Source organism: Tachypleus tridentatus, chromosome 10, assembly GCF_004210375.1.
Source record: "Tachypleus tridentatus isolate NWPU-2018 chromosome 10, ASM421037v1, whole genome shotgun sequence".
Classification (NCBI taxonomy): domain Eukaryota; kingdom Metazoa; phylum Arthropoda; class Merostomata; order Xiphosura; family Limulidae; genus Tachypleus; species Tachypleus tridentatus.
Window position 1 is genome coordinate 53,404,564 of NC_134834.1, and position 27,964 is coordinate 53,432,527.

The 27,964-nt window shown below is 32.7% G+C and overlaps 1 protein-coding gene across 2 annotated transcripts; it reads right to left on the minus strand.

The window, feature by feature from the left end:
- Positions 1-3,448: 3,448 nt before the first annotated feature.
- Positions 3,449-26,074, minus strand: LOC143228071 (uncharacterized). 2 transcript variants are annotated; one of them, XM_076459408.1, is made up of 5 exons: positions 25,908-26,074; positions 21,425-21,541; positions 19,830-20,115; positions 11,097-12,118; positions 3,449-3,819 (listed from the first exon to the last, which is right to left on the minus strand). In XM_076459408.1, exons 3-4 carry the CDS (start codon positions 20,005-20,007, stop codon positions 12,078-12,080), a joined length of 219 nt encoding a protein of 72 aa, XP_076315523.1. In that variant the 5' UTR covers positions 20,008-20,115; positions 21,425-21,541; positions 25,908-26,074; the 3' UTR covers positions 3,449-3,819; positions 11,097-12,077. The 2 variants fall into 2 exon arrangements, with proteins under 2 accessions (XP_076315523.1, XP_076315522.1); XM_076459407.1 differs by lacking the exons at positions 19,830-20,115; positions 21,425-21,541; positions 25,908-26,074 and having other exon boundaries at positions 11,097-12,075.
- Positions 26,075-27,964: the final 1,890 nt, after the last annotated feature.

Sequence of the window (27,964 nt, forward strand, 5' to 3'; positions counted from 1 at the left end):
AATCAGACCCTCACATTGTTACGAGGTTATCAGATAATTTAAGAGTGTCGCTCTCTGTTGACTGATTAAACAATCTCTGGTTCTGGGTAAAAATAAATATTTTATCATTTTACTGTCGTTGAGCTGAGCAACGCTGTAAATAAATAAGAAGTCTTATGTCAATAATGAGTGAGAAGATAAACAAAATAATTTAAATTAATTCTAAAGATGACAAATATGATTTTGCATTAAATCTTAAGAGTTGTTATTTACGTATCTTTCGGCTACAATTAAACCCCAGAGAAAAACAATCAATCTTTTGTTTGTATTAATTATTTTATGGCGAACGTGTCCTCAGTAGTTGTTATCAGTATGACTTTCCTATAGTTTATAAAATGTTAATTTTGTCGGTAAAGGTTCTGTTTAGTAAGAGTCCGAGAAAATAACAATTAAGACAGTAGGAAAATTTGTATTTTCCTTATTAGGGAGGAAAACCGTACAACGTTTGGTTCAGTTTTCTTGGAATTTCGTGCCAAGCTGCACGAGGGATGTATGCATTAGCTGTTCCTAATTTAGCAGTTAGGTTAGATAGAAGGTAATTAGTTATCAGTGCCCACCGCCAACTGTTGTGTAACTTTTTTTTACCGGTAATGAATAATGGAATTGACCGTTACATCATAAATCCCCCACGGTTGAAAGGGGGAGCATGTTTCGTGGGAAAGGATTCGAGTCCTCGTCCCGCAGATTGCAAGTCGAGTGCCCTGACCATCTGGCCATGCCAGAACAGAATGTTTGATAGTTATCAGTTACGTTACGGTCGTTATGTAACACAGAACTGTCGCAAAAAAACTGGTATGAAAACTGTGAAAAACAAAATTTAATATTATATCACGTTAGCAGTTTTTGTGTCTTAAATTTCACGCAATGTTACCTGCACTAATGTCATTAATTTTGAAATAATAGAGGGAAGGTAGCTAGTCAACACCACTCACCATTAGGCTACTCTTATCACTCAAAATAGTGTGTTTGACTTTAACTCTTATAACGCATTAGAGTTGACAAAATGCAGAAATTTATATTAGAGTGCCATCTACTGGGCTGCACTCAAACTGTTGAAAGTGGATGTACTAACATTTTTAAAATTATTCTTGTAAATCAATAAATGCCGTGGAAAAATGCAGAAGTAAATTATTATTGTTTCTACATAAATGCTATATATGAATAGAGTGAATCAAAACTGTTCTTATAATTATGCGGTTAACGTTTGCAGAACAAGAAAAATGCAGTTTATTATCACAATTCGCATAATATAGATATGCAATAAAAAGCATGATTCTTTAAACAAAATTCCACCAAAACCACGGTATTTGAAAAGGTAAATCTGAATATGGAGTGCCAGCTTAATGACAATATGTAAGTCACATAAAGTAAATGCATGTACGTTTTTTTGTTGAAGCTTCAATTTGTTAAATAACAAACATGGAAAATCCTAGAAATGAACAATATATTAATAAAATAGCTAACACGATCTATTGAATATCATTTTTGTTAACTTTCGTTTTTGTTGTCGTTGTGAATAATTTGTATTTATAATTATGAAGTTATAGCAAGGCTATTTTAAGTTGTACCAAATTTGGTAATATCGACTCGACCAGAGACGAAACAACCAATCGTAGCACCTTATTATTCACCGTCACACTTATAATATATTCACAGCTTAGAGTTTGGGGGATGTTTTTTCATAGATTACACAGATTCGAAGTCGGATCGCCAGCTCAGCGATCCAAGCTTTACTTTCTTCTTTCCTTCATTTTTGTTAATACAAAATTAATTTCATTTGCTCATGTTGTCTATTAGATATTTTTCATTCTAACCAAGACACCTTTGGGTTGCTAAACATAATGCGATAACTATGTGCTGCTAAACATGATGTGATAACTATGTGGTTTAAGAGACCACATTTAATGTTCATTATTTTAATTCAATAAAACATTCGAAAAGTTTTTTTTGTTGTTGTTAAATAACTCCAACCTACCAAGGAGATATTTTATCATTTCATTTTCTGATGGGACAATGGTAAGTTTAAGGGTTACAACACACTCAAATCAGGAGGTCCATTTCCCGCGGTAAGCACAGCAGAAAGTAGTCCACTATGGCTATGATATAAAAGAAACAAGCCTTAATTTCTATCTAAACGACGCAAATAAATTTTTACACTTAAATTTAAATTATTACAGTAGTGACGTAGGAAGCGCGAAGCACGAGCTACTCCATTTTTCCCAGTAAAAATGCACCAAAATTAAGAAAATCATTGTCTGTAGAAACAGAAGAATGCATAATATTTAATCCAGAAGCCAAGAGCTTGTTTTTGTTCCTACACCTTTGCAGGAACAGAATAAAAGTGGAAATATTCTAACTCAACAACACTCGACGAGCTAACGCAAGCATTGAAAAAATCCAACCTCTGTATTGGTACCAGGCCGTACGTTTACAGGTTTCGTCTTTCCTTATTTTGAGATTTAGGGAAAATGGAGAATTTCAACAAACATTAAGAGTTTTTTAATATTTACTCTTTAGTTTTCATGCGACGTAATAAAAACACATAAACTTCTAAAAACTCAGTTGTTTCTTGGAATATGTTCTTCAATGTTTATTTTTCTCTTATCTCACTGTGTTTTCTATTCCATATTTTCTAGTCGACTCTTTCATTGTTTATAAATTATCTTGATATAAACTACAAATCTTAACTTATTCACTTAATCATTATTTAATTCCTTTGAGTTTTTTAATATTATATTTTAATACTGCTATCCTTATTAAATTTTTTATAATGTAACTGGTTTAGATAAAATGGATTTACCTATTACTTTCGAATGTCTTTATAAACTCTATTGAACTTGTAATCTTTTATCTTATTTTCCATTTGCTGCCTTTGTAGTTTCTCTGGTATTTCACTAACTACCGTCCAAACACCTGTTTCGTATTCTAGAATTATACCCGAGAACAGTCTTAGAATAATTCAAAAATAGTCTTAACAATTTCTTTCCCGCTTTGTTGATCTTTTTCGCGTTCTCTCTATTTTTGTATGATCATTTCCACATTTCTTTTCACATATGTTCTCTTCCTGTTTCTTCATGTTATGTATAAATAGACGCTATTTTGTCTAACCTTACACATATTTGATCTGTAATTTATCACCTCACTCCTGTTTAAAACACCCCATACATCATGGTGGCTTTTCTTATGCTTTGATATATCTTTAATCTCACCAGAATAATACTTAACATGTAATACTGAATCATTTATTTTAATACTGAAGCATACACCTCGTAACTCGTACTCAGCAAATATATTCCACCTTAATTACCCACTCATTTTGCTATTACTATTGTTTTTAAGAATTGTACATATTATGATCATTCAATATTATTGTGAAAAACATTCTTTTTTTTCTCAATTTTGTGTGATATTTTTGTCAAGTCTTCAATAATTTATCGTGTCTGGTGCACGTATGTTTTTATATCCATGATTCATTTACACCTCAGATCATAAATCAACGATTTCATTTACTGTAATTTTTAATTTGTTTTCACTTCCTCGTTTTTTATGTCTTTCGTCCGTGGTCTGGTGATTAGGGTCGCTCGGCTCCCAGTCTGCTGGTACAGGTTCGAATCTCCTTCACACCAAACATGCTCGCCCTTTCAGCCGCGGGGGCGTTATAATGTAACGGTCAATTCCACTATTCGTTGGCAAAAGAGTATCTCAAGAGTTGACGGTGGGTGGTGATGACTAGCTGCCTTCCCTCTAGTCTTACACTGCTTTCTGACGTATCTGATTCAACTATTTAAATTAAATTCACTGTTTAACCGAACATGTTTATAAAATAAAAACAAAGGAAGTAGCTGTTGAAAATTATTTGTTTCATACAAAACTATTTAGTTAAAAATAAAACAGAAATTACGAGAAACAAATGTATCTATAAAATAAGCATATTCACGGGTTTATGTACGTAAAATGTTAAATTAGTTTGGATTATTTCTGAATAATATAAAACCATCACAAGAAATAATGAAAATTATTCATAAGTTATACATGAATGGTTATCTATGATTAACCCTTTTATGCCTTTTTATTTAACTTGAAGCTATTAATTAAATATTAAAGAATGCGTGTCAGGCGTGGTATAGTGATTAACATATTGGGTTGCGTATCGTAGGAGCCAGGGTTTGAGACGTGATTCCACTGAATATGCTTTGAGCTTTAAGATATAGGTGAGTTATAAAGGTGACAGTCAATCTCGTTATTTCGTTTGAAAACAAAAACAGACAACACCCTTGTGACGAAGAGTACCGTAAATTGATTGGCTGGCTGGTTTTTCCTGTTTGTCTGTTGCTTAAAATCAAGAACGGTTGTGCCTAAAGCCCCAAGTGTTATCTAAGCAAGAATATTAAAGAGATGTCAAGAAACTGTTATTTTACCATGTGAAAATAAAATAGAGTACCTATCAGTGAATATAATGAATAACAAAGTATACTGACATATCACCACAACAATTTACCGTTAAGCCTACCGTTAAGAGGTATTTTAATCTACTTACTTTATTACAGAAGGGATATTAAACTTCATATTTTATTTATTACTTAAATATTTTTAAACCACTTACTTTATTTATTACTTAATGATTTTAAACTACTTACTTTAAGTATTTGAAAGTGATTTTAAACTACTTTATTTATTTATTTATTACAGAGGGATTTCAATCTTCTTACTTTATAACAATACGGATATTAAACTACTTATTTTATTCATTACAGAAATATTTTAAAACTAATTACTATTTTTGTTACATAATAATTTTAAATTACTTACTCTGTTTATTACAAAACAAATTTACACTACTTTATTTATTACAAAATTAATAATTTTAAACTTCCCACTTTATTTATTAAATAATGATTTGACACTATTTACTTTACTTATTACGGAAAAAATTAAAGTACTTACTTTATTTATTACATAAAGAATTTTAATCCACCTACTTTATTCATTACTTAATGATTTTAAACTACTTACTTTGTTTATTACATAATGATTGTAAACTACTTACTTTATTTATTGCATTATGATTTTAAACTACTTACTTTATTTATTGCATAAAGAATTTAAACTATCTACTTTATTTTTACAAATGGATTTTAAACTACTAACTTTATTTATTACTGAGGGATTTTAAACTACTTACTTTTTATAAAAGGTATATTAAACTACTTATTTTATTTATTACAGAAATAATTTTCAACAAATTGCTTTATTTTTTACATTACGATTTGAAACTACTTACTTTATTACAAAGGGATTTTAAACTACTTTATTTATTACAAAATTAATAATTTTAAACTACTCACTTTATTTATTAACTAATGATTTTCACCTGTTTACTTTATTTATTATAGAAAAATATTTAAACTACCTAGTTTATTAATTACAGAAAGAATTTTAAACCACTTACTTTATTTATTACTTAATGATTTTAAACTACTTACTTTAATTACTAGAAAGTGATTTTAAACTACTTTATTTATTTAGTACAGAGAGATTTTAAACTACTTAATTTATTACAGAAGAGATATTCAACTACTTACTTTATTTATTATAAAGGGATTTTAAACTACTATTTATTTATTCTAGAAGGGATTTTAATCTATTTACTATACTTATTACAAACGGATTTAAAACTAATTTATTTATTACAAAATTAATAAATTTAAACTACTCACTTTATTTATTAAATAATGATTTTCAACTGTTTACTTTATTTATTATAGAAATATGTTTAAACTGCTTAGTTTATTAATTACAGAAATAATTTTAAACCACTTACTTTATTCATTCCATAATGATTTTAAACTATACTCTTCAAAAAAAGAGATGCAAAGGGATATTTTTGTTATTTTAAAGAGAAATATAAGTAATAACGTTACAAGCTCAGAGTATGTGATGTTACACGTGGTAAAACACTGATTGTCAGACCAAAATGACAATAAAAGTTGTGCACTTTGAAAACGGAGGAAAACATCGGATTTTTCGCCAAAACGCATGCGTGTCCAATAAATTTGTTTGAGAGATGTGCATGTTCTGCAAGTGCAACATGTGCAAAATCCTATAAAAGTGACGGGTTCTCGGTTTCCATAGCTCAGTGTTAAGCCACCGACACGCCCAAGACTAACTGAAGCACAACGCAACAACGCCATTGCTTGCTTGGAAGCAGGTGAATCTCGATCAGATGTTGCCAGAGCTGTGTATGTCCACCCAAGCACCATCACAAGGCTATGGAATCGTCACCAACAATATGGATCAACTCGTGACCGTCCACGATCTGGCAGACCTCGTGTGACCACGCCCGCACAAGATCGCAACATCCGGTTACGTCACCTTCGGGATAGGACCACCACTGCGACGTCTACTGCCTTAACCATACCAGGGCTGCGTCGGATTTCCGATCAGACCGTAGCAACCGTCTACGAGATTCTTTGGCCCCATGTGCAACCCATCATGGTGAACGTCAACGACGTTTTTCAACATGACAACGCCCGTCCTCACACAGCCCGACTCACCACTGTCTTCTTGAGACACCACAACATGAACATTCTTCCCTGGCCCACCAGATCACCAGATTTAAACCCCATCGAACATCTTTGGGACGAGTTGGACCGACGTCTGCGACGGCGACTAACCTCAACCGCAGACTCTATCTCGGCTTGCAGCAGCTTTGCAGGCTGAGTGGACAGCCATTCCACAGGATGTGATTCGTCATCTCATCGCTTCCATGGGCAGGAGATGCCAAGCAGTTATTGATGCTTACGGGGGGCATACTCGTTATTGAAGTTGAGTGACGTTAAACTTCACCTAGTGAGCGTGGACTTCGCCTTTGCAGACTTTGGATGTTCAGCAGTGAATGTGCAAAGTTTCACACGTGTCATAGAGAACTACCCGGAATAAACTTGTTAACAATGTGTCTCATATTTCGCCTTTTGCGTTTCTTTTTTTGAAGAGTATACTTACTTTATAAATTACATATTGATTGTCAACTACTTATTTTATCTATTAAATAATGATTTTAAGCTACTTAATTTATTTATTACTGATACAATTTTAAATTACTTAATTTATTACAGAAGGAATTTTAAACTATTTACTTTGTAATAAATAAAGTGATTTTAAAATACTTTATTTATTTATTACAGAGATTTTAAACTACTTACTTTATTACAGAAGGGATATTAAACTACTTATTTATTACAGAAATAATTTTAAACTAATTACTTTATTTGTTACACAATGATTTTAACTACTTTATTTATTACAAAATTAATAATTTTAAACTTCTCATTTTATTTATTATATAATGTTTTCAAACTATTTACTGTAGTTATTATGGAAAAAATTTAAAGTATTTACTTTATTTATTACATAAAGAATTTTAAACCACATACTTTATTTATTACTTAATGATTTTAAACAACTTACTTTATATATTACATAATGATTGTAAATTACTTACTTTACTTATTGCATGATGATTTTAAACTACTTACGTTATTTATTACAGAAATAATTTTAAACCAGTTACTTTATTTTTACAATGGGATTTTAAACTACTTACTTTATTACAGAAGGGATATTCAACTACTTATTTTATTCATTGCAGAAATATTTTAGGCTAATTAATTTATTTGTTACAGGAATAATTTAAATTACTTACATTATTTATTACAGAAAAGATTTTGAACTATTTACTTTATTTATTAGGTAATGATTTCAAGGCACTTACTTAATTTATTACATAATAATTTTAAACTACTTACTTTATATATTACATAATGATTTTAAAAATACATATTTTATTTATTGTATAATGATTTTGAACTATTTACATTATTTATTACCGAGGGATTTCAAACTACTTAGTTTATTTATTACAGAAATAATTTTAAACTACTTACTTTATTTATTGCAAAGGGATATTAAACTACGTATTTTATTTATAACAGAAGGGATTTTAAACTATTCACTTAATTGATTACAAAGGGATTTTCAACTACTAACTTTATTTAATGAAGAGGTATTTTAAACTACTTACTTTATTTATTAGATAATGATTTTAAACTACTTACTATATTTATTACAGAAGTGATTTTAAATTATTTACTTTATTTATTAAACAGGGATTTTAAACTACTTACTTTATTTATTACAAAAGGGTTTTCCAAAACTTACTTCATTTATTACAGAGGTATTTGAAACTATGTACTTTAATATAAAATGGATATTAAACTACTTACTTTATTTATTACAGATATTTTTAAAGTAGTTACTTGATTTCTTACATAATGATTTTAAATTACTTACTTTATTTATTATAGAAGGGATTTTAAACAATTTGCTTTATTTATTACAAAATTAATAATTTTAAACTACTGACTTTACTTATTATGGAAAAAATTTTAAACCACTTATATTTTTTATTATATAATGATTTTAAACTACTTACTTTAATTATTAGAAAGTGATTTTAAACTACTTACTTTATTACAGAAGGATTATTAAACTACTTATTTTATTTATTACAGAAATAATTTTCAGCTAAGTACTTTATTTGTTACATAATGATTTAAAACTATTTACTTTATTTATTACCAAGGGAGATTTTAAACTACTTACTTTATTTATTACAGAGGGATTTTAAACTACTTAGTAAGACCCTGTATAGTTGTAGTAGCTTGAGTTGTTAAACAAGTTCTTTATCAACAAGCCTATTTTACAGTCTGTGAGATGTACAATAAGACCTTGTATAGTTGTAGTAGTTTGAGTTGTTAAACAAGTTCTTTATCAACAAGCCTATTTTACAGTCTGTGAGATGTGCAGTAAAACCTTGTATAGTTGTAATTGTAGGATTTGGCCATCCACTAAAAAAGCAAACAGTGAAAAGTTCACTGTGTCAGAAAAAAGGCAATGATCTGGTGAGTATAGCATAATATAAATCAAACCAGAAATTTAAGTTCAAAGGTGAACCTACTAAATTAATTAGAACAAGTAGACCAAAAGTGCAAAAATACACAGGTTACAAGAATAATACTTTGATTAGCAACATAAGCTACCATACCAGATTAGATTTTTCTGTATGAACAATCATACAATGATGTTGAAGAAAGAGAAGAAACACAAAATAAATACATTGAATAGCTCAACTTTCTGACACATTCATGTGAGAGGTTGCTACTTAAAATATTTCATGAACCAGAACAATGTTGATTCTGGTTGGAACGAGAAACAACTGTGTAAGAGCCTAGGTAGAACAAGACAAGGCAAGGAAACATCCAAAGAACAAAGAGAGGGCTGCATATATTGAAGTTGAAGAAGCACAGGACCAACAATGAAATGTTCAAAGTCATGCCCTCAACAGAAATTTGCCTGGAGAGATGAAAGCAATAAAAAAGTAAAAGATCCTGTGTGAGAGTAAGTTAGTGCAGGAAGTTATCCAGATGCAGCAATATCACCACAACAATACCCCAAGGAGATGCTCAGAAAAAGAAAAATGACTCTATGAATAAAAACCACGAGTCTGTAGGGTCCATTGTTGGAGACACATCAGTGTTTACCCCAAACGAATGAGGGATTCTAAGAAACCCAGGGTTCCTGTAAACAAAAAAAAGTCTCTTGTATAGTAAGAGGATGAGAAGTGTAAAATCAGGTAGCCAGATATACCACTGCTCAAAAAAGATAAGATGAACTCAGTTGAGACAAGAGGAGAGAAAACTCAAAGTACCAACCACACTGAGTATCTATATGAAAGAAATGAAGGTAGAAGAGGTAAAACATCCAAAAATTCACTAACAGAAGGAAAAATTCTGAACAAGGAATAACAATCCCAGGACTATGAATATGGTAAGCAAAGGCCCACACAATGCCAAAATATATAAAAGATGCTGTTACAAGATCAAAGGAAAGAGTAAGGATCAAGACAATGTGAGAAGAAAGGAGAAAGAACAGAAAACAAATGGAGGACATACCAAGAAGGATGCTTAGGAAGGCATACAGGAAAGAGGAAAATAATTTGACCCCATGAGTCCTAAGAGTAATAAACTCGAAGTATGGAGTAATAGAGCAGAAAAAATGAAAGAGGCCAAGAAAAGAAAAGAATGAATGTCTATAAATGCACTAAGAAGTGTCTCAGATACAGATGTAAAAGGTTTAATCCCCAGGCTGGCTAGATGGATAACCATAACAGGGAATAGAGAAAACGTACAGATGAAAGCATAAAAATCAAAACAACAGAGTCACAAATTTGAGGGGGGATGAGGCATTTTGGTATGAGAATGGATCCTACTAGCTAAAACAAGCAGCATAAAACTAACAACAAGCAAGAATAAAAGATAAACCCAAGGTTAATGGATCAGAAAGTTAGAACATAAAGAAAACAAGAAATGCTGGCATAAAGAGATGGAAAGAAACAGACTTGAGAATGAAATCCAAATGAAAAGTAGTACTCAAAGCAAAGGAGATGAAGGTTGTAGTAATAGATCATTCCTGACTGAGAAGAAAGAAATAAAGGTTGTTAACTGTTAAGGTTGTTGCAGTCACTGGTCAATGTTTTGTGGTTACCACATGCTTAATGAGCCTCCTATTCTTACTTATTTGACTGTGTTTCTTTGATAGTAATACTATACTGATCCTATTAGATTCAATCTAATATATGTACAATTCAAACCCAGACTGTTTAAAATAACTGCAAATATCAGGTTTTTAAATTTACTGGTATTTTCACTTACTTTAAACTATTGCAGATTATGGTACAAAGTAAAGCAGCTGAACATTCTATATTTTAATTAACAAGGATGAAACAGCTGCACAAATGATATAGTTGTTAATAATAATATTTTATCTAGATTATGGATAGCCTCAAAATATTAAAAGTTGCAGAAAATAAACATTTAAGGGAATTGTTTAACCTTCATCATGTATACATAACAAGAGTAAAGTTAGTATTCCAAAAACAGGTCTTTTGTTTTCAACAAGACTTCTCTTTATAAGATGTTTAACATGCATAAATAACTTACTGTTTCTAAGAAGCACTTGCAAGCTGTCCACTTTTTGCTTGGATGTCTTTTCTAAAATTTTCAACTCTTCTTGCTGATTTTGTTGCATGGTATGTTGAATTTCTTCTAATTGCTGCTGAAAACATTTCTTAAGATGGTTAATTTCATCCTGATGCACTTCTTCTAACCTGGATTTTTCTACACTCCATTTAGTCTTTAAGTCTTCAATTTCTTCAGCATGAAATTTCTGAAGTTCAGATTTTTCTACTTCCCAGTGTCTCCTCATATCTTCTGCCAATCTCTGAAACTGTTCTTGGTGAGCCATCTCTACAGCAGATACATCATTCTGGAACTTACTGTTTAAGCTTCCCTTTAATTGACTTACTTCATCTTGGTGACTGATATTCACTGTATGAGAGACAAACTTGAGCTTCTTTTCAAAGTCTTGCTGCAAACATTTGATACTTTGTTTATTTTTCTTTTGAAAAAGATTTCTTACAGAACTAAAGCCATTTTTACAAGTTTTTGTTAAAGAAATATGTTTTTGGTAATCGTCATTTAACTGTTTACTCAAACTTTCTAGATTTTCAATTTGTTCCTTTTTTAAAGCCTGAAGTTCATCGTAATGTAATTTTTTAAAGTTTGTTTCTCATTAGCATGCAACTGTTCCACATTTCAGTTTTCTGCTGATATGAATATTCTATATATTTTCTATCTTCACCTTTTTCTGTTTCAAATTGGTATTTTAAATCTTTTTCCATTACACAAATTTTAGTCTTGTATCTCTGCTCTATATCACTTTTTTCTTCCTCAAACTTTTGTTTGAGAACAAATTCCAGTTCTTTCATTTTCTGCATAAATTCTTTGCTGATATTTTAGCACTCTTCATTCATTTTGTTTTTCCAAATGTTTTCTGCATATTTTAACTTCTATTCATTAATGATTTTATTTTGAGCAGTTTGTTTCACTAATACAGCATTTATGAAGTCAGATGTTACTGTTTTACTTTCTTCTACATGCTGCCTGAAGGATGATGCAATTTCCTAGATAGTATCAATGATACATAATAATAAACAATATCACATGAAAAGACAGTAGTAAAGAATACAATTTTTAATATATACATCTGCACATAGCTTGATTCATGGTATTGCCTGAATTAAAAAATTACCAGCTAAAAATAATTTTTTGTATTTCCTTCATGCAGAATTTATTTGTTCACATTGGCATGCTAAAACTTTTAACAAAACATGACAGCTCATTCAAATAAGTTATAAAAATATAGAATGTAAATTTGAATTATTTACCAAATTTTAATAGGAATACCACTTAAATTTCTTAAACACACTCTTCTAAGTGCCTTTAAATCATTTCACTGGGACATCATCCACATAAAAATAAAAGGAGTTAATGAGATTACACAGAAAATACTGATACATGTTACAACCTGGAATTTGTTCTAATCCCTCTATTATCACAAAATAGATAAAACAATGAAACTAAAACTGTTTCAGTATGATCCAATCTAGAAGTTTAATCAATTTAGTTTTAAATTAATTATTAGATGGGATACTTGTATTAGCATCTCTACTTCTGGAGTTTTTATATTTACTGAATGTTTAATCAATTTAGTTTTAAACTCATTATAAGATGGGATATTTGTATTAGGATCTCTACTTCTGTAGTTTTTCTATTCACTGAATGTTTAATCAATTTAGTTTTAAACTCATTATAAGATGGGATATTTGTATTAGCATCTCTACTTCTGGAGTTTTTCTATTTACTGAATGTTTAATCAATTTAGTTTTAAACTCATTATAAGATGGGATATTTGTATTAGGATCTCTACTTCTGTAGTTTTTCTATTCACTGAATGTTTAATCAATTTAGTTTTAAACTCATTATAAGATGGGATATTTGTATTAGCATCTCTACTTCTGGAGTTTTTCTATTTACTGAATGTTTTCTACTGATTTAAATGTGAAAATTTTCTTTTTAGTTTCTAATTGCTCTCACCACTTCTTAAAAAATGGATCAACACTGATTAAAAAGCAAAATTATTTTATCTTGACTTCAGTAACAAAACCAACTTTCCTAGTTCTTAAGTTTCGCTATTCTGATATTTTAAAAATCAAACCTCTTCATACTTGTTAAAATGTGGAGCTGCTGAGGTTATAAAGTTTGTCTCAGATGTGTATACAGTACAAAAAAAAACATTAATCAACTGAGAGATTCTTGTCATACCTTGCTCTAAGGATTATCAAATAACATGGCTAAGACAGCAGTTTGTATTTGGTTTTAAATGTTTTCTGCAATCCTCTTTTTTTTTCACCAGAATGAATATAAATATAGTATTTCAGTTTAAAAACAACTTCTTATTCATAATCAGTATGGTTGTCCAAGGTTACAGTAGAGATTAAAATGAGATTTTGATCTACTTAATGACAGAAACATTTACAAACTTTACTATTTGAAAGTCATATTCAGTCAGAATTATAAATGGAGAGCATTGTTTAACAATTAGAAATTGCTGACCACAGTTTTTGTTCTATAGCCTATAAGCTGTAAGACTTTTTACAATGGATCAAGCAATTAACATATGTGATTCATAACTTAGACAATTTTTTTCTAAATCTATAGATACATTTGTAGGAGTACACTCTTTATCAAAGTTTCCTCAAATAGGATGTTTACTATACAGGGTGTCCAAAAAAAATTTTTTTTTGACAAATATAGTGTTACTGGGAATTTGTACCTACATATGCTACAAGAGTTCTTTATTCCACAACTCCAAAAAAACTTCTGGTTTGTTACAAAGAGATACCTTCCAACAGGATGGAACACCACCTCACTCTGCTTGAATTATTAAAGTTTTTAAATCAAACTTTTTTAGAGTGTTGGATTGGTAGGAGAGAACCTATCAAATAGCCTTCTTGGACACCCAAGTTAACCCCTTTAAATTTTCATCTCTGAAGTTTTTTGAAAATAAAAGTCTACCATAACAAATCAAAAGACCTTGAAGAACTGAAACATCAGATATGTGAAGTTATCTTATCCATCCCTACCATTGTGTTGGAAAATGTTTTCTCAGAATTTGAATGCAGAAGTAGATTAATTATAGAGAATGATGGAAGACTTGTAGAAGTCCATTAATAATTAAAACTAAAATTTACAAACCTACTTCTTATCTTTATACTCAATAATTGTTGTTATCTCAAATAACAATAAAGTCACTCAACCCTTTTTTTGGTATATTCATTTTCAGGTACCCTGTATATGTATTTCTTCAGGATTTTTTTTTGTTTATGTCAAAAATGTATAAAACTGCTTATTAATATCTAAAGAATGACTACAATTGCTGTAAATTTTATCTCTAAACAATATTCTGTATGTAATGGCAGTTTACTTTAGTCTCCATAAAAATTGCGTTTTTTTTATGTTAGCTATGTGCACCTGCTTAACTACTATTTGTAGCTGTAGTTTGAAAGAAAATTCAGCCAGTTCCTTTGTGTGGATTTGCTTTCTATTATTTCAGCAAGAAAGAAACTTTGTCTATGAACCAGTTCCTGGAATACAATGTCAATTTAGTTTTAACAGTTATCAGAATAATTATATAGAGGATGTAGAACCTGTGCTCCACCAAGTACGTAGGATGGAAAACCACTTCACTTTTAGAATTACGAGATAGTAGACTTCCATCCATGAATAATATAGAAAACCAACATTGATCAAAGAGAAGTGTTATGCCCCCCACCAGAAAGCTTCATGTAAATTATCAACCAGAATTACCAAATTACCAATGGAGGTACACATTCATGCAAATACTGAAGAAGCAGAAATAATGCTTCAGCTGGCCAATATAGTGCAACCAAGAGAACATGACAGAGAGGAGAATGAATCATTGTCAGAACCTAGGGCAATAGCCAACTTGAGGGAAAGACATACAGCTGTAATCCTTTTCAGTCCTGAATGAATGTATCTACTGCCAATGTTTTCAATGAGTAACAAATGCATCGATTGTTGGAGACCTGAAATGATGATACTTCTTCATGATGTATCATCTGTTTTGTTAGAAGAAGTTAATTGGGTTGAGATAATTGATCTGCAACTAAACTTGCCACTCTGGGAACATGACAAGCTAAAAACCAGTAGAGAAGATCCAAGGTATGAAAACAATAGTTTCAAGAATGTGTGCCTCCTAAACAAGAAATATGAGATACCACATCATAGAATTGTCAGAATGTACCATTACAATTTTTCCCTTTAAGAAAAAGAAAGACTTTGAAACAGTGCCCAGTGTACTGCAAGGAGTTCAATAATGTTTATATGGAGGGTAGACACATCTTCTGTCCCTGGAAGTTCTGACCTTTAAAATAAGCTGCCCTATTACTGAAGAGATGCATCTATGAACAGATGGATATTAGGACGAGGTGGTGGAATGGATGCTCCAATGTTGTTGTGATCCAACCACCATTTGTAATCAATGATGTTGCTCTTGGGTAATGACATGGGATGATCCAAAGGATCAGAATGCATGACCCACTGGCAGTGCAGTAACTACTGAAGGGATCTCGTATGTGTCTATCTCAAAGGAATGATAGACTTGAGGGATACCCACATTGCCAAAAGTGAGAGAACCATCTCTGTAGTAAGAGAAGGAAACATAAGTTTCTGATGGCTCTTTCCATGGCTTGAAGGCCCACAGGAGTTGGTTGTGTATGACTTAAGTATCCACTGAAAAACACATCCAAATGCACGAGATATTGTGTCAGTGACCAAATAGATTTCTCTAGTCTAATAAAGAAGCCTGCTTCTGTGGCTTCTGAAAGGAGAATCTGAGAGTGTTGTTATGCTAATTGAAGGGATGAAGCCAAAAGGAGCCAGATGTGAATATTATGAAGTGCGCACAGCCCCAAGAAATGCAGGTGATGAGAAAATGTTCAAACAACACTGCAGAAGACATAAGGTGCTGATGCAAGACCAAAAGGTAGAGCCCTAAACTGCAGCATCTGACCTTTGTGCATGAACCTGAGAAACCTCTGAGAAAATTCTATTGGTTACATTGAACTTGGTCATCCAGAACCCTGGCACAGAATTACCAGAGGTTGAGAAAAGATTTCATTGCAAAATGAGGATAATCTAATAATTGGTTGAATAGAGACAGATCAATGATTGAATGCCAATCTCCTACCTTCATGAGTACAATAAATAAATGGGAATAAAATCCCAGAAAAACAGGATCAAATCTCTCCATTGACCTTTGGATTAACAGCTCTCTTATGGCTTGGGAACAAAATTCCACTTGTTGTGGATCTATTGGACATAAATAGGTAACAGATTGAGCCCACAAAATTAAAAGTGCCCATGGATCCCTGGTGAAATAACTCCAGATGTCCAGAAAGTAATTTAACCATGCTCACACTACTCCCTCACCCACAGGGTAGTCACTAAAGCCACTATAATTGGTCCACCCAAATTAAAAATCCTTGAGAGTATGAACAGATCCTAATATGGGAACAAACAGTTCTGGGAACTAAAGAAGGAGATCAGAAAACCCTACAGGCCAATACTCCCAAATTAGCACCAGAAAGGCAGGAAGCCAAAAACAATAAATAAGAATGTGAACAGGCTGTATAAATTTGGGCTTCTAATATCTCTGGAATTCCAGCAAATAACATGGGATGAAGAAAAGGAGTTTTCTGTAGTTCCCTGAAGACAGAAGATGGTAAATGAATAGTTTCTAACATGTTTGTACCAAATAAATTTCAACAACAAACTAACCAGGAAACCAAAGAAAGAACTAAAGAAGACAAACTGACTAATGTAGATGTCAGCAAAATCCACAACTTGCCCTCAAATTGCTGAGGGGAATGTTGATATGCTTCATACAAAAGTTGGAATGAGGATAAATAACTTAGGACAGTACGATAGTAAGGTAAACAGGAAGAAAATGTGATCTGTTTGAAGTGATCTCAGGATTCAATCTAAACCTTACAGGTCCAAAAGGGGTCCATCCATTGAGAATTTAAACAGATATTCTCATGAAGGTGATAGCCAAAGTATGCTGATCCAATAGATGTGGGGGTTAAGGCACAGCTATTCTATTGCATAACAGAGCAGCAAATCTCCCAGTATAAATAGCAATATCAGGAGAAGGGGGAAAAAACAAGACATCACTTGCTGCCCTTTCTGCTAATAAGGAAGGAGTAGAGTCAAATACAATAGGAGAAACCCCCAAAACCTCACAAACCCAAGTAACCGACTGAAGGAAAGATGTTGGAGACAACTGATCAAAATGATCCCTGTTACGGCTGACTTAGTAAAAGAATAAATCAGAAGAAGCAACTCTAAATTCCTGCCACTTGTTCCCTGGTTACTTGCAAAAGCCACCTCAGAACTATTCAGAGAAACACCCTCAGTCCACATATGTCTTCATCTCACAAATGATTATATCACATACAGCTTCAACTGAGTGTTGATAAACACTAGATAGCAAAGGGTGAAGGGAAGAGATCTGGTTGATCTCTGTAGTAGAAACATTAAATTGAAAATTCATACCCACTGGTAATATTTTTAAATTAATTTATGAACATAAATAAAAAATAATAGAGTGTCAACAATGTTCAAAATCATAACATAAGTAGTTAATAATCACAACACTCTTGTTGATAGAAACCTGTGACGAATGCTTTGTCAAGAAAAAATGATTACATTATCTGAATGAGGTACTTATATACAGTATCTGGAGAATTTGCATAGAGTATTCAAATTTGAGTGTGATATAAAAGACTGCACCAAGTAGTTTCAATGCTTAGATGGGAAAAGAGTGGAAACCCTGGAAATTGAGAAATAGCTACAGTTACGACAGAAAGTGTTCGTACCCCTGCATCATGAGTAGTTTTTTCCTTATAAGTTAAAAAGTATCATGATTAGGATAATGAACATATAGTATATTATATATATTATACTAACACACATCTACATAAATTTTTATGTAAATTGAATGACTAATAAACTGTTTATAAACAAATAACCAAACATAGGAGGGGCAGAAAGTGTTTGTGCGTCTACTTTAATGGTCAGTTGTGTTGCCTTTCAAGTGAATTACTTGGCATAATTACTCCTCATAGTCCTCCATTATTGTTTGACAGTACAACTGGTATTTTCTTCCATTCTTCTTTACAGAAGGCCTCCAACTTTAGCAAGTTTTTCGGATGACGCTGATGAACCCTGGTCTTCAACTCATGCCAAACATTTTCAATTGGGTTAAGATCGGGTGACTGTGATGGCCACTCCAGAATGCTTATATGGTTCCTCTACAACAAGGATTGCACATATTTCGATGTGTACTCAGGGTCATTGTCGTGCTGGAAGATCCAACGACGCCCAAGCCGCAAGTTCCGAGCATCATTCTTGATATAAGTGCTTAATATATCAATTTACTTTTCTTTTTTTTATGATTCCGTTGACGCGGTGAAGGCTGCCTATACCAGAAGAGCTAAAGGAACCCCGTAGCATGATCGAGCCACCTCCATGTTTAACTGTACGGACGATGTTCTTTAGAAGATGTCGTTCCCCCTTCTTACGGAAATTATAGCGAATATCATTGTGGCCGAAAAGCTCGATTTTAGTCTCGTCTGACCAAAGAATATTCTTCCAATAGGTAAAGGATTTATCTATATGCTTTCTTGCATACCTCAATCATACTTCTATATGAACAGGCTTTAAATATGGACGGCATGCTTTAAACACAAAAGAGCATAACATGTTCGTAACTGTAGAGGTGCTTACTTCAACCCCAATTTCCCTTACCAGTTTCTGTATGTCATTATGTGTTAAACGAGGGTTCCTACTAACTTCTTTGAGAACCTTCCTCTTGGTTCTCTCTGGAATTTTGGTGGGGCGTACAGAACAAGGGAGGTTAGCAGTTGATCCTATAAACTTAAACTTGGCAATTATGCTTTCAACAGTAGATTTTGGCACATCAAGTTATGTAGCAATACCAGAAAGAGAAACACAAGACTTGTATTTTACAATAATTTGTTTTTTTTTTATATCACTGGACAGTTGTTTCTTGTTCGCCATGATGACCAAGCAGATAATGACGGAGACGGCTCTAAATTGCCGGAAGTACATTTTTTGCTGGCTAAATTCCAATAATTATGAACCCAGTGTCTAGTTCTGGAATGGTACAATGTAATTTATTTGCCAAACTAAACAAAATTTTTACGGGAATATCAATGTTTTCACAGTTTCTGAACTGTATGAACACTTTCTGCTCCTCCTATTTTTGGTTATTTGTTTATAAACAGTTTATTTGTCGTTTTATTTAAATACAAATTTATGTAGATGTGTGTTAGTATAATATTTATAATATATTATACTTCTATTCACCTACTCATGATACTTTTTAAGTTATGATCAAAAACCCACTCAGGATGCAGGGGTACAAACACTTTCTGTCAAAACTGTATATTGTCAGTGAAAGTAAGTATATTTTGCTATATATTGGTATACTAGCACCATGTCTACTTAGATAAGTCCTGAACTGAAATTTAAAAACAATTAACCTGGAATCTTTTTTTTTTTTCATTTTAGGAATGGCACATAACTATAATATATGCATCTTACACTATGATCAACTAAATATCTAAAATAGATACAGTACTTAAATATGTTTCTTTATGTTAACTGATATATGAACTTTCTCAAATAATATGTTTTATGCATTGAAGTCATATTCCTCAGAATTACCATTAACTGGGTAGCCAACTTCTCTAGTTGTGGAAACTGTCTGCTTTGAGTAATGTTCTTTTCTCAACTTTAATACTTCCTGTCTTAGAGCTTCTTGGATGAGCAACTGATCACAGCCTGAAGTCTCCTTTTCCTGCTTTAACTGCGTCAATTTATTCATGTGGACTTCATGGGCCATACGTAATTGTTCATTTAGCTTGTACACCTCTTTCTGTAGATGTTCGTTTTTAACTGAATATTCATTCCTTTCTTCTTCTAATGACTTAATTTCATCTTGTAGTTCAAGCTGTGTTTGAGAGACCATATTTACATCACTACAATTAATATGTACTTAAATATTTTATCAACATCAATAATGATACTAAAAATATAGTAATATTATAAAATACAGTAATATTACAAAGCTGCTGAATGAATCAAACACACACACACATCTTTGAAGATTGAAAAATTTAATTTTAAAACTGTTTAAAAGCTACAGGATATTAAATTTACAGTTTTTTTTAGAATTACAACTTTTCTCATTTTGAGTATGCTGCAAAAACCATAAAAAATTAACAGAATTTAAAATTTAACTTTCAGAATATAATCTTACTATCCCAGACTTAAATACATAATTGTTCATGAGTATACGATTTCAACTGCCGCATAAATGTATCTTGATCATATGACCAGTAACAAAATCAGGAAAGTGTAAACATAGACACTTATTGTTAACCATTTTTTCACTCATGAAAATGGTCTACTTTTGTAATATTCTCAGGTGAAATACACCACAACAAGTAAGAACCAAAGCTAGAATTGGAAAATTGGAAGAGCTGATATAAGTTAAGGTTGATACAAATGAAAAAGGTTGGATACAGACAAATCTCATTACTACAAAAAGGGAATGTTTCCTATGTGCCTAGTTATGCACAGGGCCAATATACCAGATAACATTAAAAAAGTAATTAATAATTCATCTTCTATACTCACCACTTAGAGAAGCAGATATACCTGCACTAGCTAGCACTGACCATTTGTAACAAGTACCGAAAGGAATTAGAACCATAAACATTTGGATACAACCTTTAAAAAATCCTAAAATAAAACTTTTGGATGTTGTTTTCATGCTGTAAATCTACATAAATTACTTTCTCCATTCTATGATAATGGGATGACTTCTTATTCCTTATTGTTTCTTGCAGTCCAATCGTTGGAGTTCTCCTGTCACATATTATAATTTATCTTGGACAAGTCTCCAATTTATTATGTTATGTATGTTACATATTATGATTTCAAAAATATTCTGGAAATTTTAATTTAAAACTTAAATATTAATATGTATCAAATTTATGATACTTGCCAACAAGACATACACACAATTTTCTTTGTCAACACAAATATACATTTATATATATAAAAAAAAAAATACAATTTAAAATAATGATGATTACAGATAGTGAATACAAATAATTATTTGGATATAAAAATTTTACAAACTCACAAACAATATTCAGTCTTCTATGTGGTCTGGAACTGAATATTTTATTGACAGCCTTAAACTGCTTTATATGTAAATATCAAATATATATACAGGTATAGGTAATACATACCCTTTGTTTTATGTTTTTAAACTTTTGATTATCAGACAAGTCACCACAGTCTGTTTGAGTAAATGCTGTACTTTTCTCACGTGAAGAAACAGAATCTATGATAGACACTTGAACTTCCTGAAAATAACAACAAACAAGACAGCCATAATTGTAGTTAGGTCATCTGTAAAAAAACTTAATACATTACCTGAAATGAAAACAGAAAAAATGCAAATTTCAATGTAAAAAAGAGACTGTTGGAAATAATAGCCAGTTATGAAGTTGTATAAACTATCTTGAGTTACACTTACAATTAAGATTTAATTAATCAATCAGTATAAATAGTTATTTACAACTTTCAACTGATAAGATTTTATTTCCATACAGTACTTAATAATAAGATCTTTATGAGAGTATAATTTAGGCTAATGCAGTGAGCTATGTGGAATCTTTAATAATATACTGTGTTCAAGTAGAGCTGCATTAGTATCAGAAAAATTAGATACAGAAACTTAACAATAGAAAATTCTATGAGATATTTATATTATGAAGTAGAACAGAATCTCTTAGAAACTAAGTTCATGAAAGAAAAAGACTGGGTTCAAAACAACTAAACAAACAATCTTTATTAATTCACTAACACAAACATTGCGTGTGTATACTTACCCAAGGAACAATAAACAGTCTCTTCTACAAAAATAAGTATCATCATTTTATTGAGCTTAAACTATCTACCAGACTGTTTAAACTCAATATTTCTCACTTTACAGGCAACATCAGATTCATCAAGAGGCCCATTACACCATGAGCAGAATAGGTGTGAGCTCAATACAATGGTAAGGAGAAAGATAACTTAAACAACATCAAATTACCTACCTGTATATATATATGAACACACACACACACAGAACAAATTATAAATTCAAAAAAATACTATCTCAAATACTGATTGAGGTGTTTAAGACTGTTAAGGGAAATTTATCCCTTTGTTGTTATTGATGACACCACTGACAATAAGATCTTCACAGTTTGTTGGCTACTAGCAACAATGGTTCCAAAGGTGTGTTATTTGTTATTTGTGGTGCTGAGTTCTGGAAGACGTGTTTCTCTGCCACCCAACATTCAGCTGTCCTTTAGGACAACCTCAACTGTCACAGGGCTTCTCTGGCTTAGAGACATAGTGATATTTTGCACAGACCAATGCACGTACACTACTTGTGGCTCATTGTTTATAGACACATTATGATAAGACACTTAAGGAAAGGGTTCTTGATACTGAAGTGCCTACCATTCATCTTTCTTGATAACAATGTTTTGGAAGCTGACTGTCATGTCTGCATCGCTAGTACCACTGGCTTGGTACCACTGGTACAAAGGTGGTGCTTAGCTAATCATTAGTGGATTCTGCATCTCTGTCCAATGAGGTATAAGGCTCTTAGGTCTGCTTGGTCTCCAGACTTCAGAATCAGTTAGGTCCCAAATGTCCAATGAATGACCTGGCAATGCATCTTTTAGCATGGATTTTACTAGGTGGAATGTCAGGCTGGATCCACGTGTCTTTGGGTCAATATAAAAATCTAGTTCATTGCCAAAAAGAAAGTGCTGGATGTCTACTGTTATTTGCCAAACAACTATAATAGTTTTATAATACTACAAAGCTTCAGCACATTAAGAAACTGAACTTCACTGACTAGTTTAAGAACATGACAGCCAATAGTAAAAAATTTGATCTTAAACAGTAAAAGAACAGATTAAAAATACGAAATTGGGTGAATACCTATTAATCAGATGGTCAGTCTAGTGTGTAGGTTGAAAAAAGTTATAACTGCCTGGTTATAACTATTACACTCCTCTCAAAAATCTATCTTTAGGGAGGAATAATCAACAGACTACTACTGTCAAGTGATACTGGTATGTAGGTTCACATGTACTCATAATCAAATAATCCATGGAACATACATGCCCAATGTCTGTGAACTTTCTCAGTCCATTGGCTTCACTGTGACTTTGTTGACCAATACCTTATCAGCTGTGCTGTTCTTTGTTGTCATTCGTTTGATAATGGCAAACATGCTTAGCCTTCAGTCAAAATCCAAACTCTCCAATACCATCTACACATAAACAGTACTCAGTTCCAATAAAAAAAAAATGAAATCAAGATTACAAAACTAGTTCCTATGCAGAAGCTGGCTCAGGTTAGGTGAAGCCAGCCAACCTATACTTCTGACCATTAGAATCCACTAATGTTCATATTGTCATTCTTTATAGATCATTTTCCATGCGCCCCACGAGTACAATGGAACCTCTATGGATTTACATCAGCAGATAGCTCGATGTGACTTTGCTATAAGAAAACACACACACATTGTTTATACACATGTGAAGACTTTAAGGCCTCTTATGCAGGTGAAACTAAATGCCAACTTAAAATACCAGCATTTGAATATATCTCTATACCTATAAAAATTGGAAAAAAAAGTTATAAACCTTTCCAACTCTGCTATCTACCATCAATAAAAACAGGACATCCAATTTTTCTCTCCAACTTTAAAATATTTCTGACAGCAATGTCTGAATCAGGAAGTTATCAAGTTTCATTTATTATAACTATATATGAACAGCAACATTATATCAGCAATGTATTTTGAAAGTATCTACAATATTGCCAAAGAAACAAATGGACTTATCTCAATTGGAAAGTAACTTAAATTTAGATTTATTAGCATGCGTAAGTAGTCGAAATTTCATCATTCTTTACCGATATCAGATAATCAAACCACATAATGTTTTCTTTTGATAGAATTTATAGTATTTTAGAAGGCACTTAATACCACAATCCAATATATTTTCTTACATTATAATAAACCAATTGCAAAATACATAAAAAGAAATTGTGATTATAAAGAGTTTTTTGCAGTAATTATGTCATATCTCAAAACCAATATGGCACAAGAAGGTTAAACTTCACAGGGGTATTAAGGATATTATGTGGATATAAAGGCCAAAGTTGTCATATGATGCCATTAAGAGCACCACATAATGTCTGATCAATAATAACAACCGTTATAAATGTGCTGTCCTAGCATCCAGAATGCATTGCATTAAGGTAACAATGAACATCATATTAAGTTCACAAATCTTATCTGGTATGCTGGCCACTTCCCAGAATATTGTATCTTTGAATCCGCATGATATATGTATAATTTCAGACATTAACTGACATTAACAGAAGTTAACTAATGTCAGGCCCATTGAATGAGTTGGCAACTCACAAGAAGAGAAATGTGAAATTATTCTGCCTTTAACAGGTTCCTGCAAGATATGTTCCAACTAGTTACCAATAGGTGAAGAATCACCATTCTGCATGAAAACAATAATTTCCATCACATTCTGTCGATGAAACTAACATTAGTTATGTTCATTGCACAGTACCCTGCAGCATGAAATATACACGTTTGCATTTCACATGCTGACAGGTATCAGAAATGTTAAGATCTAGTAATAAAGTCAGCTGTAAAAACCACACCACCCTGTCACCTTAGTATGATGAAGGTGTTTAGGAAATGTTATATATGGATTAGTTTCCAACCAGATAATACAGTTGGATGTGTTGACAGTTTCAAAATGAGTGAAATGTGCTACATCATTCAATAATACATTGGCAGGAAAATGTTCACCAACTCCTAGTCTTTTATATAATTAACAATGGTTAAATTCATTTTTTTTAATCTTTAAACATAATGCAGCATTTCAGGAAACATTTCAAAGTTGACTGAAGAGCTCATTGAACAGTTGAAGTTGCCAAATCCTGACATAGGGTAACAAAACATCCATTGCTGCATCCATATGCACTTGAGCTGACTTTTTCAGACCTCAGCAACAGCGTCAGCTAACTTGGTGTTGATGAGCTCTATATGGTTTACAACAAATCCAACCTATCTCCTTGTATTTCTTTTGTAATTACACAACAACAACACTGGAATAAAGCCCTCTGCAGATGTTATGCACTCTGCTATTCCCTCAGTACTGCTTTAATGTTGTAGCCTATAGTGTAATATTACTAGCTCACCTATCTGCAAACTTGTCAATTTCATGTTGGTTAGATGAATTACACTACAATCAAAAGAGCCATTTATACCAATCAGAAATAAATCAAAGTGGCCTTCCTTTCACATGATACTCATTACAATCCTGTACAATTTCAACTTCCTATACCATGCTATTTGTGAGAAATAATGTGCTCAGCTGTGGCACTTTCTTTGTAATCACCTTGTCAATGAATGACTTTTACATGCACACTTAGTTTGGATCACTCATAAAAACTTATGGCATTTTATGTATCGAGCTGCTGCTGTCTGCTTCATTAAAACAAAAATAAAAGGAAATCTCAGTTCAAACAAACATGTCACTAAACTATATCAAGATTAAAATGTATTTTAACTGATTTCCACTAAAAGCTAGATGAAAGTATGAATTTATATTGTACAAAGCAGTGGTTCTCAACCTTTTCTGACTTGCGGCACACTAGGACAATCTGAAAATTTTCGAGTCACACACGGAAAGCCTTATCGATATTTTTACGTACACGTTATACAGCAAGCGTGAAAACCCTTATAACGAAAATCACGGCCATAGCAAGCGATAATAATATTATTGTGCATCACGTTTAGATACACGTAACACAGAGGAGTTAACTTAAAAAGCCTTAGAACGAAAATCACGGCCAAAGCAAGCGATATTAATGTCATCTGCACATTGACAATAATAGCGCTTGCTCTGGCCGTGATTTTCGTTCTTAGGCTTTTTAACGATTTTGTGGTATAGCAGAAAATTTAACACTTTATTTTTACACATGTTTTCAATGTCACGCTTGTGCCTGCTTCTGAGAGCAAATCAAATTGAAGCGAGGCTCTAACATAGACAAACAAGTTCGCATTGATCATCGACTGTAAGAAGTCTCTCTCTCTTTCTGGCGGGGCCCGGCATGGCCTAGCGCGTAAGGCGTGCGACTCGTAATCCGAGGGTCGCGGGTTCGCGCCCCGTCGCTTAAACATGCTCGCCCTCCCAGCCGTGGGGTGTATAATGTGACGGTAAATCCCACTATTCGTTGGTAAAAGAGTAGCCCAAGAGTTGGCGGTGGGTGGTGATGACTAGCTGCCTTCCCTCTAGTCTTACACTGCTAAATTAGGGATGGCTAGCACAGATAGCCCTCGAGTAGCTTTGTGCGAAATTCCAAAACAAACAAACAAACTCTCTTTCTAGCTTTAATTTAAGTCAATGCTGAAAATCCAATTTCGCAAAACCACGAAGATGCAAATCAAAGCAGAACTTCAACTGCTTTTGAACTGATTGCAGGATATGAGTTTTTAATGGAGATCCAAAACTCATCCAAGCTCTTTTCGGGAAACACTGACTGATGAAATTTGTCGTTTCGTAAATCAATGAGCTGTTCTTCCTCCTCAGTTGTAAGATTTGTTGTCTCGTTGATTCCGAATGGATAGGTCACCCAGTTATATTCATCGACAACAAGTGACGGGAAGTAATGTTTTAGTGCGGACTGTAGATCGCTTAATGTGTTCAAAATTTGAGGGACATTCGTTAATGGAAGGTTTTGTTTGTTTTTTGGAATTTCGCACAAAGCTACTCGAGGGCTATCTGTGCTAGCCGTCATTAATTTAGCAGTGTAAGACTAGAGGGAAGGCAGCTAGTCATCACCACCCACTGCCAACTCTTGGGCTACTCTTTTACCAACGAATAGTGGGATTTACCGTAACATTATACGCCTCCACGGCTGGGAGGGCGAGCATGTTTAGCGCGACGCGGGCGCGAACCCGCGACCCTCGGATTACGAGTCGCACGCCTTACGCGCTTGGCCATGCCAGGCCGTTAATGGAAGGAAAACAATCAAGGACTCCTTTCGAGATCTTATTCTTCCACATCGTCAACTTTTCATCGAAGGCCTTCAGTTTGGATGTTGCAGTAATAATGTTTTCAGATGGTCCTTGGAAATTTAAGTTCAGAGAATTTAATTTGTCAAACAAGTCGGAGAGAAATTGAACCTTCAGCCACCAGATCTCATCATGAAAAGAAAATTCAAAACCTGCTTCCTCAACCTCCAAGAAAGAAATTACTTCAGTTTTTAGTTGGACAAGACACTTTAACACCTGTCCTTTCGAAAGCCACCGAATTTCAATGTGATACAGTAGCTTTTTGTAGTCTGAATCCATCGCCTCACAGAGAAGAGATAAAAGTCGACACTAAAGTGGCCGAGACTTGATGAAATTTACCACTTGAATAACTTGATTTATAACAGAATGTAAATCTTTCGGCAAATATTTGGAGGCGAGCACCTCTCTATGAATCATGCAGTGAACAATCCTGATGTTTGGATTTTGTTGGCGCACCAGAGTGACGAATCCCTTCTTTTTATCTTGCATTGAAGAACAGCCATCGGTGCAAACGCTGACATAGTTATTCCAATGTAATTTGAAGAGCAAAATGTTTTCATTCACCAACTCGAAAATGTCTTGGCCTTTCGCTGTAATTTTTAAATCTTTGCAA

What these genes read in the sequence shown, in the direction of transcription:
- LOC143228071 (XM_076459407.1), bottom strand. Translation starts at nt 11,400, where the DNA reads ATGGCTCACCAAGAACAGTTTCAGAGATTGGCAGAAGATATGAGGAGA. An exon ending in GCAAGTGCTTCTTAGAAACA is followed by an intron (nt 3,820 to 11,096) that starts GTAAGTTATTTA and finishes TAATTTAAATAG; the next exon opens with TTGAATCAGATACGTCAGAA.